The following is a 15,797-nucleotide window of genomic DNA, read 5'->3' as shown; positions in this document are numbered from 1 at the left end:
GATTTAATTTGAAAGCTGCATTTGAGCTGCTTCCATGTGAATATTCCACACTTACAGAGAAATGCATTTATTCTAAATTTAAACTGTAACTATAGTAACCAACATTCACTGTGTTTCAGTAGGAAATATATAAGCCCACTCAGACAGAAAGAAAGATGTTGTGTTAATTATCATTCTATCAAAAGACTAGAGTTTGTATTTTTAAAAAAATAATTATCAGAAACTAGGTATTCTTACTATCCAGACTTAGAAACCAAGAGATTGGCAGGAAGGTATTCTAATGCCATTTGTAGGAAACTGTGAAAGTTAGAAAAAGGGTCATATCTGGACCAATTTGGAGGATATAATAAACCTCACTTTTTTCCCAGCTATTTATTGTCTAATAAAAATACAATATCGAGCTCTTATAAGCTAGCTTTGCAGGATTCAACTTAGATTTCCTAAAGCAACTCCTAATCTTAGACAAATAGAGTTACTGTTTCAATTATAGGTAGATGACTGGATTTTTTTGCTTGGGCTAGTAGATGATAGATTCTGTAGATGATTTTGCAAAGGTAGTAAATGTCACTTTTACAGTAATGACCATATTAGTCAAGGTGAGTAAGGACATGAATAGCTTCTTCCTTTCTTTAGATTTCTCTCTCTGCACTTGTTTTCTTGGGGGTTGATTTTGTTTAGGGGAGAGCTCACCCCTTCTTAGATTTTTTTTTTTAATTCCTAGCATTATTATTTAAGCATACTGTGTTAAAAGTTTAAATATATAATATATGTAAATCTTGTAGTAATGGTGAACTTTCCAAATATACTAAGGGTATGTAGTTTTCCCACAGGTAAAATATTTACTGCATATATTTCAGTATGCTAATGGATTTTAAGTTTTATTAATGTGTTTTTAAAATAATGCTCATTCATTGAATAATGGAAATTCAGGATATTGATCCATAATATTTAGGCACAGAAACACTGAATTATCTATTTATAAATGCCTCGTGTGCCTCTTTTTTCCCTCCATACTGGGGACTGTAACTTGTTTGTCCAGTCTTGATGCTAAGATACGAATGGACCGAGATGCCACGCATTCCTCTTCTATATTATTTTGGTAACTAAATATATTAAGCATTAAAAAGTAAAACTGTCTGTGTTTCCTTTAGAATTAATTTGTCCGGCATCAGCTCGTTGCCAATGATTTTGATATGTGTTTCTCTCCCAAAGAGAATTTTTTAGATCTCAGTATTTTCTCGCTCTGAAGGCATTGCATATACAACATAACAACTCCTCTCTCAAGCTGTGTTTATTGAAGCTATGGATATCAGGACCAAATAACTTGTGAGGCTTTTCATTGGAGCATTTCAACTTTAAATATATGAACACCAGAACTGTACAGACTAAGCCAAGTTTTGGGTCATACCACACTGCAGTTTGGGCTCTCAGGTCCCAGGTTCATCTCGTGTGACAGTCTTGGTGAACGCATACTAGATTCATTTGTATTAAACTGATCTTGAAGATCAGCTCACCCAAAGCATCCACCTGCTAATGGGTGGTCAGTTCACAAGGCCAGGCTAGAACTAGCCCAAAGAAAATTTATAGTTTGTGTCCTCTCCTATTTGGCCACGCTATTTGGTAACGTGAACCTGCCCATCTTTGTTTTCTGAACTCACCCACTCACAATGAGGTCTTCACAGAAATGAGTCAGAAAAACAAATTCTTTTCATTTGATCTGCTTGCAGGTGTTTGTGGAGGGCATGGTTTAAACAAGACCACCTACCGAACTCACAGTGTTTTAGAGTAGCTGAAAATAGCTCTTCTGCCCCTGAGCATTTGTACATCTCCTCAGAAATGCTCTTTTTGGCAAAACTGTGTAGTTTTAAGTAATCAAAGCCTCAAGAAAGTTTCTCTGCACTTGGATATTGTAACAAATAGCATACCTCCATCTTTCAGAAGCCAAATTTGAAATTCATTTGTAAATAAGGTTTCTAAACAAGAAAATCTTTCCAGTGATAGCATATTCAAAATTACTTCAGATGAGCTGGGGGTAAGACCCTTAAAAATCTGTGGTATTGTAAAGTTGGTATTGCAGAACCTAAGATTTAAACAGCGATCATGTGCAAAGGGCTCTGCAAAGCTATGGGCAGACTGTCCACGTATGCATGGTGAATGTTGGTTTATGGATTTGAGGCAATTTGAGAAAACTTAAAACACCTAACAGATTTGTTAAAGATTGCCCAATAACACATTGGCCTCTGGAAATCTTCTAGGTACCTCCCTCAAACTCAGGTTAGTAAGAAATTCTCTGTTTTTCTTCGAGATTCAAGGCAAAGGTTGCTCTGAAGCATAAGAGAAAGGAGCTTCCCCTTCCCCTCTTCTAGTCTGCTTCAGCCAGACAAGCTGCTGGATCATTGCAGTCAGCTGATTAACTCTTTAAAACCATTACAACCTATTTGCTTTTATTACTCGGTTAGTTTTCTGCTGTGGAGAAGGCAGCAATGAGGGGCACTGCTAGGAGCAATGGAAAGTGGGGTAGCGGTGGGGAAAAGAGCAAGACTCTCCTTTTCAACAGCTGCAATTTCTTACATCTTCTCAACCCATCTGGTGAAACTTCATCTTTTTCACTTTGCATTTGCCATGAGCTTAGACACCATTCACCACCACTGTGTGTCACATGCTGTTTTGTAAGGCATTTTAAGCTAATTTTAAAGTACTTCAAGGTATTTTTTAAGGAGTTCATGACTCTGAAACCATGGGGTTTTTTTTGAAAAAAACCTTTTTTATAGATTCAGAAATGGTGGGATTTGTTTTACCTTATTTGGATGATCTAAAAGTTCATCATTTATGTAAGCCAGGGAATCAAAGTTCCCTCTATAGGAAGACAAAAAGGTGCCTGCACAGAGAAATTTATTCCATCATAGAGTGCACATCTGAAAACACCAAGGTGAACAGCTTTCTCTCTCTCTGTCCTTGTTTCATTCCTCTGACCACAGAAGAACTCTAAATGTTGCCTGATTTTTGGACAACTTAAATTAGAGAGGGTAAACCTCTCCTTAACATGCTTTTACCACACTCCCATGTGTGTTGGAAGGAAGTGCTGTTCCGCTGGTGTAGGACAGCTCCTCGAATCCAGTCCCATGTTTGCCAGAAAACTGCTGCTTGGCTGAGGAAGTGACCTCTCTTTCCAATTTATACAATTTGTTTTAAATGCTCACTTTATGCATAGTAGGCTACCAATGGTCTTGGGAGATCAGATATCAAACACATCACACAAAACGCTGCTATAATCAACATGTGTTTCTTTATTTGTGTTTTCTTTTCCAGAGTTGAAAGAAAGGAGCGCGCGCGTTTGAAGACGGTGAAATTCAACGCGAAACCTGGTGTAATTGATGCAAAAGGGGTAGGTAAATAGTGAAACCTTTTGAAATTGCACTTTGTAATTGTTTTCTATGTTTCAGAGTAGAGAAAATTTTAGCAACATAAGGAATATTTAGATAGTTGCAACCAAGACCTGGAGTATAGTGAAATATAGACAGAGGTGTAGTATGATATAATCTTCTAAATAATTAAATATTCTTTTAAAAATAATACTGACTGACAGTGCAGCCTATAATAATACTGACCGACAGAAGATACTAAGAAAATAAAGAGCATTCTGTGATAGCTGTGATTGTAGTTAAATGATGGATAGAGAAGAAAAGACATTAAAAACCAATGCAGATGGATAATCGCTTAATAAAATGGGGCAAGAAGTGTAAATTCCCTGGCTTCAAAAGCTGTTAAATCTCAAACAAAAAGTTGAAAGTTAAAGAGTCCCGGATGCAAAAGTTCCGTTTGGGATGTTCTGCTTTGACAGTTGTGACAGACATTGAACACGGGTGTGTTTCACAGCAGGCACGACGGGCCAGCCCACACAAAACGTGCAAGTTCCCTTCCACCAGTGCTATCTGGACAGAACAGCCCTCCTGCTGCTCCTGCTCTGCAGCATTGCTTCATTGTGCCTACCAGTCAACCGTTTTCACTAGCCTGATGTCTAATATCCTGTACGTTGCCGTCTGGCTGGCAAGAGTTATAGCATGAGAAATGCCCACAGTCCTGGCTGTTGAGGGATATTTTTCTGCTGAAGTGTAGCTTGCATTTGTAGCAGTAGTAAATACTTGACATTACATTTGCAGGGATTTATTTTTGAAAACAGTCCAGTTGGCATACATGGGATTTACAACTGAGGGCTTCTGTGAGCAAACCAAGAGACAGAGCTTCAGAAACCATCAGCAAAAAGTCCTGTTTGGCTGCAGAAAACACAGGGCAGGGCCAAAAACGGGTGATGAGAGGACACAGTCGTAGGTAGGTGCTAGCAAGGGGCAAGGCCAAGTGGTTCAGCAGGTCCCTTCCTGTTCCTGTAGTGCTCTGCCTACTTTGAAATTCTGATTCTTAATCTCTTCTTGCTTCATTTCCCTCTGTAATGGGAATAATAATACCTCCTTTATCCCAGTCTATTCTCTCCTTTCACTTAGACTGTAAAGGATTATCAGGGTAAGAAGTTCCTCTTGCCATGAACGTGCAGTTCCTAGCACAGTGGAGTCCCAAGCCTCTACATGTCAGCAAAATAATATTTCAGACTTGCAAATACTTCCCTGTTACTGCTCTACAGAACAGCTCCTGAGTTCAATGCAAATGCAGAATAATTGCACTGACTGAAACCAGTTTTCCAGCTTTCTAAGGTATGTGGAATCAGAGTTCAGCCTCTGCACATTATTTGCACATGCAGATGACTTGGTATGAAATAGATAACCAACGGCATTGTGAAAGGACTTATTCATCTCATTGCATTTCTTCAGGAGTCAGAACTCCATTTTTTAGTTTGAAATGACCACTCTCTGCAAGCCTGTAAATTAATGTTGCCATTTATTTTGGGAGATAATAAGCTTTATATTGCCAATGAAATCACTTGTTAAATGTCTATTTCCTGTATATAATCAAAGCCTCAGGGGAATAATTCATTCATATAAATAATGTTCCTTATTCAAGTGAGTCTGTCAAGAATTTAATTACCTCTTGATTCCCTGAATTGTTTTTCCATTTTTGTCATCAGTGTAACATTAATCTTCCAGCCACTCACATCAATGTTTGTTTCAGTGTTCAGGAAATTGTGTAATTGCAGACCAAGACCGTTGAACCCTTTTGGGAGCACACTTTCTATTGTTAGTATTTGCTAAAATTTGCTTTTGTCTATTTAAAAAAACCCACAATTTCAGGGCTTGTGTTTGAAAGAGCATGAAGAGGAAAAGTGTTCACTGTTAAATTAAGCATCAACATGTAAAATGAGGTGTTTGAGTACACATATATGTATGGATCCGCATTTCCATTTAGTCTTTCAGTGTTCAAAAAGAAGTGGTGTAAGCTGTCTAACAGTGCATGCTTTACTTTTTTTATCTGGAAGAAATTCAGTCCAGATAAACAGGGCTGCATTAAGCCTAGGAGAACTCTTCTGTTTGGAAAGCAAGCTAAAATTCAAGATAAAAATCAGGCCCCTGTGTGTCTGTTGCACCTTTGTGCTCATACATTCATGACCATGTGGGCAAGGGGTACTATCTTAATTTACTCTAAAGATGAAATTGGGAGAATAACATTTCATGTGATACTTCTAAAGTTGGCCAGGAGATGTGCATGGAAGCATTTTTTAACAAAATTTAACTGAATACAGAGAATGCTTAGGGGTTTTTGCACAGGTAAAAGGTTTATCCTGTTGTGATTTTAACTTGAAGCATCTTGCTGGCCCCAATTCCTTTCTTCCCCTACAAAAGCAATGTTTAAGACCTAGTAAGCTACAGTAAATGTTTTATGAGATAGTGCCAAAACTTCTTTGAGATAACTTCTCTCTATGATTTAAAATATGAACTGTCTAGTTATTCTACAAGTTTTAAAAGTCTTACGCATTTTCATCTGTTTATGCCTCATTTTTAATCCCAAACCTGGAGATAAGATAGAAAGACATTATTGCAGATGGTGTGACATTTGTAGCTGATCAGCTTCTTGTGTCTCACTAAAAAGGTGTTTAAGAACACTCAGCAATACAGTCAACAAACCTGTTAGCAGGGATAGCTAAAGGATAATCTTTTCAAAGGCCCAAAATTTCCTCTTTTTCAAGCCAAACTTGGGTGCATTACCTCATCTAGAAAATGAGTTCAGCATTTTTTAAAAATGTGATTTAGAATATTTATATCACTTTTACTTCGTTCCATTGGACCCCTTCAACCCATAGCTTGTGAAATTAAAGTCTACAAAATCAGGATGAATACAAAAACCGGGAATGTGAATCACAATTAGGGAGCCCCAGTGAAATCTTCTGGTCTCAAGTTTAAATCAGGCAATGGATAGTACCTTTCCTTACAATGCATAATTAAATTCTGATGCTCATTATTACAGGATATTGTATAAAAAATAAATAAGTTTAAAAGGAATTAGATAAGTTAGCAAGCAATGAATCCAATGACAACTTTTAACACTTTTGTCATGTAGCTCAGGGCATACTAATTGTTGATTTCAAGAAGCAGAGAGGTTGTAAAAGGGGAAGGATCATGTTTCTTCTACTTTTTCTTTTAAATATCTGTTATTGGACAACTTGGTTAACCCAACCTGGTTAACCCAACCTGGTTGGGTTAACCCAACCTGGTTTAACCCAATAGGGCTACTTTTCTTTCATGTTCTGTTTATTTTGACCAAAAGAAACTTATTTGCTCAGGTTCAAAGACATCATCAGAATCCTAGGTCCTATTAACAGTTTTAAAGATATCACATCTGTTAGAGAGGCTAACACCTGTGTAATAAGGAAAAGAATACAAATACTGGTATAAACAGCTTCATTTCACCAAGCAAAGATTGTGCTTCAGTTATGTTGACCAAGTTCAGTCTCTAGCTTCTTTCTTATAATTGTAGTAACGATCTTCACCAGCTTTTCTAATTGCTGCTGAAGGTGGATGGAGTATCAAAGCAACCAGTCCACCCCTCTGGTTCCCTACAGCTGCTCTATGCTACTGCAGCAAAGCAGGGTTTCCAGGACACTGACTACCTTAAAGTTTCAAACATAAAAAAGGTAAATGAAGATAAGATAACACAGTTATGATTTCCTAAGCATTTGCTGTCTCAGTCTATGAGGCCCACTGGTCTATGGATAATCAATGGAAAATAGAGCAGCCCAAAGGGTTATATCTGATATTTATGCTGGAGGAAGCTACAGGAGTTATGTGAGCGCAAACTTAATTAAAAAGTATGTTTTGTGCTATGTTGAACTCAAGATCATATCCCAAGTATTTTCTGATGCTCACCTTTTGCGCCAAAAGGAGCAGAACATGTTAGTTGCTGTGAGCAGGGTTATATATCTGCCAAAGCAGCATACTGAACTCTTGGTAATTCCCACTACCAGAGGCTTCAGACTGAACAAGAATAGCCTTTAGTTTTCTAATCCTAAAACCCATAGTGACTGAGGGCTTTTCAGATTTTTACTGAATCAAAAAGAATGTCAAACAATGATGGAAATATTACAGAGGGAAAAGAGACAACCCAGGAATCTGCTTTTTTCTCAACCATTGCAATTACAACCAGTCTTTCAGGAGACAAAAATAGCATTTCTTTTGCTTTGCTCCCTGTCAGATCATACACCCTTTCTTGACTGTCTCTTGAAAATATTTTTATAGTGGAAACGGTAGCTCTTGGAAAGACCTTTTTCAACATCTCACCTTTTTTTCTAATATTCATGGATGTTGTCTTTTCCCAGAGAAGTGTTGCACTATCTTGAAGCATAATGTTCAGGTAAAACTTAATGTTGTATAGAGAACTGTTTTTTTTATACCATATGCCTTTTCATTTCACACCTTATTTGGCCAGTGACTCCAGCATATTATCTTATGGACAAATACCCAATGTCAGTTCCCAGTGGAATAAATGTCACGCCTCTCACAATCCCTCGATTTTTAATGCACAATCCCTCGATTTTTAATGCGTGTGTCAGGGTGCATGGGGGGGTGTTCAGTCCATGATTAGTGGCCTAGTGAGGCTGTTCAGCGGGGTGCCAAACAGGGACAAGGTGCCTGCCGACAAAGGGGACTGTCCCGTCCCGCCAAAATCTCTCCCAGCAGCTCTGCTGCACATCATCAGTGCAGGTCCTGGGCTGTGACCCACGCCATACTGCTCCATCACTATCCATTAGTCTTTTTTCTACTCATCATCCACAGTTCTTTTCATATTCCAGTCAGATCACCTACATTGCACTCAACCTGCCCCTTCAAATGCCTCTGAATGTATTTATTATGACAGTCAGAAGCTTGATAGCATTTAATAATATCTCTTATGAGCAGATTCTGTTTACGGATCCCACAGCCCTGGCTGCAATGTAAGGTCACCCTCTTGCTTTATTGTCATTTTAGCAACACTGCACTGAGGCGTGAAAGGAAAAAGCTAAAATTGACTGAGATAGCAAACTCGATATTGTGGTGTAAATAAAACCCTCTGCATACTCAATGCACCTCTCCTCCAAATGTCAAAATCCACTGACTGTCAGGACTTGATACGTAGGACACGTTTTGACAGCTTATTAAGTATTTGGGAAAAAAAAAAAAAAACCAACCCACCTATTTCCAAACAATTGCTCTAGAAAACCATGGTATTTTCAGCCCTAGTCATCAAATCAGAGAAAAACTAGTCTGTAAGGAATCTCAGGTGGTCACTGAGTCCACCTCCTGCCCTGAGGGTGTTTTCTGTACCTTCTTCCTGTCTCACAGATTTGTATTAAAGACCTGCCACAACAGAAATTTCATATTCTTCCCAAACAGTCCAATCCAGTCCTTCACTCTCCTCATCATTAGAACTGGCTAAACGGCTGCAGTTTAAGCCTGTTGTTATTTCTTCTTCTAGCAATGTATATGGAGACTGGATTATTTGTCTTCATTTTCACCAAGCAGAACCAGCAGTCACACCTGCCCTGGTCTCAGGTACAGCATCGGTGCTAGCAGTTCTCCACGGCAGATCTGGGTGCATCAATGCAGAGAAAAAGGTGATAATCCCAACTGAATCACTGCTTCTCAGAAATTAGAAAGTATAAAGATGTATTGGACTATCTATCCTCTCTCCCCGCCAACCGAAGATTGTTTCTAACATATATCAGTGTTTAACTAGGCTTAAGTTTTCTAAGTATGAAGTTTCACCACTTTTGGTGAGAAACTGTTCTGTAGTCTATAATCAGAAAGTTTTCCAACATATTCAGTGTATTTTTACCAACTTTTCTTTGCACTCCTCTTCTAAAAATACTTGACATAATGAATGGATTTCCTAAAGTGATTGGTACTGGGACAATAATAGAAGCAGAAGAAAATCTGCAATCTGAGCGTGTTTGAAAACCTGCATCTTCATTGTGGAGCTAGCTGCTGATTTGGAGAGCCTGGTAACACACACTCAACAGTGGGTTACATTGCACTGACAGAGAAAGAGTAGACCATCTGACAGGTCCCAAAAATTGCACTCACTGACCCCTCAGTTTTCCTTATAAAACAGTCCACTCAATTGCTTAATCATGTTTGTTTTCTGAATTACCTCCAGTCAGTAGCAAAATGGTAGTGAAAGGAGAGATACTGGACTGGGAATAGCATTTCTGTCCACGTTGGTGGGTATTTGTCCATGTCCACATGTAGGAAAAGAGAAAAGGAGGGCCCTCTGTCTTTTTTTTCCCTCTCTAAATTTGGAGATCAGAAAATAGCAACAGACACCAAGTAAAAGATAATGGAAGTGTCAAACACCAGAATGTGTGGGATCACAGGTGGAGTGATTTACTAAGAAGAAGAGAGGTTGAACATAAATTAAGCAGCATACACCTACCTGCAAGGATGATATGGAGGAGGGCTAGTGAAGGTGGCGTAGGCACTGACACACAATTAAATATTCTTTATTCCTGGTCTCAGCCAGATTTATCCATCCTTACTGATCTATCCGTCCTTACTTTTCTCTGTCTTTCTAATTTCTTGTTGCTATTTAACAGGAACGGCTTCCTGGGGGGTATTCTTCAAAGAAATCTGAGCACTCTTACTGCAGTAAGTGCTCAGCTCAGCTATAAATTGGCCTCCAACTGGTATTCCGACTGTTGCTTAGAAAAATGATGACTTGTGTAGCTGTAATCTTCAGAAACTGGAGGTACATATGCCTGGGAGCAATGTGCCTAGGAGCAATCTGCCTGTGTGTAACTTGCCTGCATAATCCAGCCCTTTTATATTTTTTCTAGCCTGCCACTACTGTAGTTTTTAAGGAGCAGCCAGTGAATAATGCAACTGCAATGTTGTTGTTCTATTTCTATACTTACTGCTATTTTTAAAGACGTTGGGTTAAAGAGGGCAGAGTGAACTGCAGTCAGCTCTGTTGCCCAGGATAGCAGCTGGAGGACAATAACCTGGATGCAGTGCAAGACTGGGGAGCAGCAGGAGAGGGCTGCTCCACCAGGACCCAAGGGTGACAGCACCCTCACAACGAGGGCCGCAGTCCAGGGCAGTCCCAGGGCATGAACAGCAAGTCTGGTGGCAGCAACCAAGGTTGGTCCACAGCCCTGTGGTTCCCAGAAAGTCTGTAGCAATAAGTCAGGTCCAAACAAGCCAGGAAGCCATGTCAGTAAGGTGAGGTGGGATGGGCGAGATGCAAGGCAGGGCACAGGCAAACAAACAGCATGGCCCTGGCAAGGACCACGGGCTGTGGGAGTTTATTGAACCTACTTGCCCTGCAGACACACGTCCCACTGATGTGATCCCAGATGAGATCATGAACAAGCAGGACTGAGTTGCTCTTTACTTTGTTCTGTGACTATCAAAGCACTTTAGTTTGGTCCAAAATTTTCTAGCTTGCCTTTCTTATGACTATTTGAACAGCATTTCCTATCAGTAGGCTGCAAAAGATAATGCTAGGCTTATACTAATGGTTTATACAGCTTAACATAAGACTTGTACTACCAATTCTGACTAATTTTGATCATTAGAAATAAAATGTCAGTCTTTGGTGTGTAATTCAATTTTAGTTTAAAAATCTTTTTCCATTCCTTGGTGCTACTTCCACTTGCAGTGTCAATTGAATTGAGTATTCTCTTTTACTTCCATTACATCATGCTTCTAATGTGTTGAAGACAAAGAGCCTTCCCATTAAATGCAGTAGAAGTTGACCTGAACCCTAGTATGCGTTTTTCGCTAAGGATTGTTATATTGTTTTAGTCACATTAAAAATAGCAGACATGAACTAGAGTAAAAGTTAGAATATGAATTCAGTCCCCCAGCTTAGAGAGATTTGAAGTGAAACTGGTTTAGACAGGTGTCGTGGTTTAGACCCAGTCGGCAATGAAGCCCCACACAGCCTCTTACTCACCATCCCCCCTGGTGGGACAGGCGAGAGAATTGGAAGAGCAAAAGTAAGAAAACTCATGGGTTGAGATAAGAACAGTTTAATAATTTAAATAAAATAAAGTATAATAATAATAATAATAATAATAGTAATGAAAAGGAAAGCAATGAGAGAGAGAGAGAGGAACAAAACCCAAGAAAAAAACAAGTGATACAACCGCTCACGACCCACCGACCAATGCCCAGCCAGTCCCCGAGCAGCGATCGCTGCCCCCCAGCCAACTCCCCCAGTTTCTATACTGAGCATGAGGCCATATGGTATGGAACAGCCCTTTGGTCAGTTGGGGTCAGCTGTCCTGGCTGTGCCCCCTCCCAGCTTCTTGTGCACCCGGCAGAGCAGGGGAAGCTGAAAAGTCCTTGACTTGGTATAAGCACTGCTTAGCAACAACTAAAACATGAGTGTGTTATCAACATTATTCTCATCCTAAATCCAAAACACAGCACTATAGCAGCTACTGGGAAGAAAATTAACTCTATCCCAGCTGAAACCAGGAAAGCAGGACCTAAAAAAACCCAAAACAGAGTATTTCCACTCTGATCTGATCTGATTCCTAATAACATTTTAGCATTCCTAGTAACATTTAGCATCCAGAATGGTTCACAGTGTGGCCTCAGCTGTATAAACAAAATGACTCTTCAATAACACTCTAATAAACACATTGCAATTTGCCCAAACCAAAAATGTTTTATTGTCTCAGTGCCAGACAATTATTGGACACCCACTGATGTTAAAAATAATTAATAATAATTCCTAGCTAAAATATGCTTCCATTAGGCATTTATTTATAAGCTTCTGGAAAATGTCTAAGGAGCGCATGCAGAGATGAGTTGTAATGTTCTAGCTTGGCTTCTACTTGTCACAAAAATATTTTACCTGCACAATTGGAAAGCCTGAAATATGGCTTCCTGCAGAAATATTATTTACACATGATGGTGGGACAATTCTGTAAATGCTATAAAACATGAGCTGATTTTTTTAATATTAATTTGCTGTCTCCTAAACTAATCTTTCTCCACCTCAAAAATCCCAAAGTGAACAGCTCTTCCTTTCTTCATGGTCAAGAGCACTAACCTGCCACTGTTGCCTAAAAGAGATGTGATGAATCATGCAATGACTGCAAGGGGAACCTGGGGTCACTACCTCTGCCCCAGGCACCTACGGGGTAAATGTTTAAAGCTAGATGCAGTGGATCCCATTTCTGTGAGCCTTAACTGGGTGCACCTTCTAAAAACCATAGCAGCCATTTCAAGACACGGTGAGACAGGGCTATGGCCCTTCAGTGCTTCACAAGGCTAAGGCATGACAAGGATTTGCAGTCCTTACCTGCTTTATCTTGATCGGACATGATAATCTACTTTAAGAACCACAGGGCCTTATTCAAACTGTGCAGTTTAAAAGCCTAACGTAGACCTCTCAGCCATTTCTTTGGACTAATCTTTGCGCTAGAAGTTACAGTGAATAACCTAGGCACTTGTAACAGGTATTCTGAATATACTCTTCTATTACCACTTTGCCAAGTGCAAACTATAAATGCTTGGATAGGTTAGGTTAGGTTAGGTTAGGTTAGGTTAGGTTAGGTTAGGTTAGGCAAAGCTATCTAGAAGTGCATAGGGGTAAGCCCTCTGCTCAGCCCAGCATATAGCTCCTGCAATGTCAATACGAATTACACTGTTGCTGTGGAGATAGTGCAGGCTTATGAACTTCTTTGCTTGTATACCTACAGGTGGAAAAATTACAGACAAGAAAATCCCCTTTTAGTCAGAACTGAGCTTTTTATAGAAAATCATTCTGCATGTCATTTATTTGCAAGAGTTGTGAATCAGTATTTTACTGTACACTCCCCCATCTCAGAATGATTGAAATTTGCTTTGCTGTAACCAGAGAATAAGAACATTTTTTCATGTGTGCAACTTAAAATAAGCTTTGGAAATCATTCATGTCATAAAATTCCTGTTTTTACATCTCCATTACTAGTTGACATAAAATCTTTTACAAAACCATTGTTTCTGCAATATTGGAATTTAGTTGTTACTCTTTAGCAATCGTTCAAGAACGTTCCTCTGTGATAAAATGGAAATTAATGGCAAGGATAAAAAAGTAATGTGAAATCATGTTGCACGAATTCCTCACCAACTTGTTCTTATAGATAGGTCTTTATAAGAAGTCAAAAAAAGCTGGTGGAAATTATTAAAAGCAAATTACTGAGCAGAGATATTTTCTGCACAAGGACTTTTATTGGCACAAGGCATTAGTAGGTCTGAAGATACTCTCCAGAGCTTTGATGTGAAACTGCCCAGCGCAGGGAGGAGGAATAAATTGCTCTTCTCCATCTGGTTTTGTTGCTGTCTTGCTTCTCGTTTCCCCTCTGTTGGGTTTAAGTTCTGGAAAAGGCTGCAGGACCTCAGAAATGGGGGTAGCATTGGGTGTCACGGAAGAATCAGATCTCAGCATCATTCCTGCTAGTGCAGCCTGTATCTTGGAGGAGACGTCTTCTCCCCATGCCAGAGGAAAACATGGGTCTCATTTGTCCAGCTGCCCTTGCTTTTTCATGCATTTTCACATCCTCCACAGTCCTATCTTCACGTTTCAAGGCAGCTGGAGCTGGTACCAGGCAGTGGATATTGGCTACACATCTGTTTTGACCTGAGCCCATATTATTGGGCTGCCCTGACCATTCCCCTTAAGCTGAACACATTTCGCTCAGCGTTTCTGCAAGGTACATTAGAAATACTGCTGTCATCAGCATCTAGTTCACTCATGTGCTGAAGTAATCAAATGAAATTCAGTTGATAAAACAGTGCAAAGCCAGGAAAATTTAACTGTACAGTGTGTTTTTGCCCCAGGATATCTTGAGGCACTCACAAAGACGTGCAATAATTTAAGAATAATGCCTGTTGGGCCCAGGTCCCAGTCGAAAGTAAAGGAAAACAAGTGAGTATTCAGTTTTAATTTATGCCACAGTAGCAGTGTTGACCCTAGCAGGGAACTGGCATGCCTTAAGGAACCTGGTTTTTTAAAGTGGTGAAACAGTTCTGGAGATTGTGAAAAATACCGTCAAGTCAAATTTGAGGCTTTTACTCAGCTGAAGTGAAGAAATATGTTTTTGTAGCTTTCTTTTAAAAATCCAGTAGAAGTTTTTCTTTCAAATTAAAAAAAATACTAAAGTAAAAAATCTTTGGGTCTGTTTTCCAGTTAAAAAAAAAAAAAGAAAAGCTATTTTGCATTTTATTTATAAGTCCAAATTCTAAATATCTGCAACTTGTAAGCATAATGCAATAGAGTAGCAAATGTGAGAAATAAAGGCTTTGGGGTCGATCTTGATCCAGATGGTGAAAAAATTTTCTGCCTATTGGCAGCTTGTCAGTCAAAGAAAATACTGATGGAGTCATTTCTTCAGTTAACGAGCAGTTTAAATACATGTATTTCATAGATTTTCCAGTTTCTTCAGCCTGATAATTGTGTGGAGTTTATTTATAAGACATTTTTTCTTAGGTGGCCATAACGTTAGGGACTATAGTATCAGTGTTTTCTGTCCCACGAGTGCGTGCCACCCCTGCTTAGGTAAGAAAGAGAAATGTTTAAGAAAGTTACTGACATGAAGATATGTAGTATAATGTCTAAATTGGCCACAGATTAAATATAACACAGTGAAAATTTGCTAGCACAGGTAGAATACCAAAGTTTACAGCTGAGAGTTAATTGCTTTTCTTCCAAGCTGTTCCAGCAGAAATTTGTGCTGAGTTTAATTTCATGTGTGTGCTATTTTTATAACTTGTTGTCTAATGCCCTGAATTAAATGGTAGGAAATTTGCATGTATGTATAGATAGTCATAGTTACCTGGCTTTTCTTCTAAAAAAGCAGTTGAAAAGAAAAATGTATAGTATTGGCAATAGATATTGTCAAAGAATTAGAAACAGAACAAAGTTTTCTTCTAGTAAGATTTCACACAAAGTTCCAGAAGAGTGGAGTTAAGCGTTAACGCTCATCAAGGTCATACAGTCTTTATATTTCACATCTTTATTTCTGGCTCACTCAAATTCAAGCAGTTCAGTTACGACTGACTTAGTGACTCACAGGCCACGTTTGGGAGGTTATAGGGACACAGGAACCGCCATCCTGGGTCAAAGCCAAAGTCCATCTAATTTGATATCCCCATCTGTGAGACTGGTAGTGTGAGGTGCATTACTGGAAGATGTAGGACCTTCACCTCCTACACAAACCTCACACCAGTCTTTGACACAGAGATTGATTTTGGTTTTGTTTGCCCATGCCTTTATTTTTTATAATTTTAGCTGTAAGGCCTAAATAAATCAATGTTTTAAATGAAAACCATGAGCCTGCTATGATTCACTGTCTCGTGAGCCAGATCTTTGCCATAATTCAGCCT

At 39.1% G+C, this 15,797-nt stretch overlaps 1 protein-coding gene across 7 annotated transcripts in view; it reads left to right on the top strand.

Moving 5' to 3' along the window:
- LOC142404403 (disks large homolog 2) overlaps positions 1-15,797 on the top strand; it is an 800,410-nt gene that overhangs the window by 751,847 nt on the left and 32,766 nt on the right. For all 7 annotated transcript variants that reach the window (XM_075491172.1, XM_075491171.1, XM_075491177.1 and 4 more), the window contains one exon: positions 3,310-3,385. In XM_075491172.1, coding sequence (XP_075347287.1) covers positions 3,310-3,385 — 76 coding nt within the window. The remainder of the gene's footprint in view (positions 1-3,309; positions 3,386-15,797) is intronic.

This window comes from Mycteria americana, chromosome 1 (assembly GCF_035582795.1).
Source record: "Mycteria americana isolate JAX WOST 10 ecotype Jacksonville Zoo and Gardens chromosome 1, USCA_MyAme_1.0, whole genome shotgun sequence".
NCBI lineage: Eukaryota > Metazoa > Chordata > Aves > Ciconiiformes > Ciconiidae > Mycteria > Mycteria americana.
Note: the sequence above shows the minus strand (reverse complement) of the source record. Positions and strands in the feature narration are given on the sequence as shown.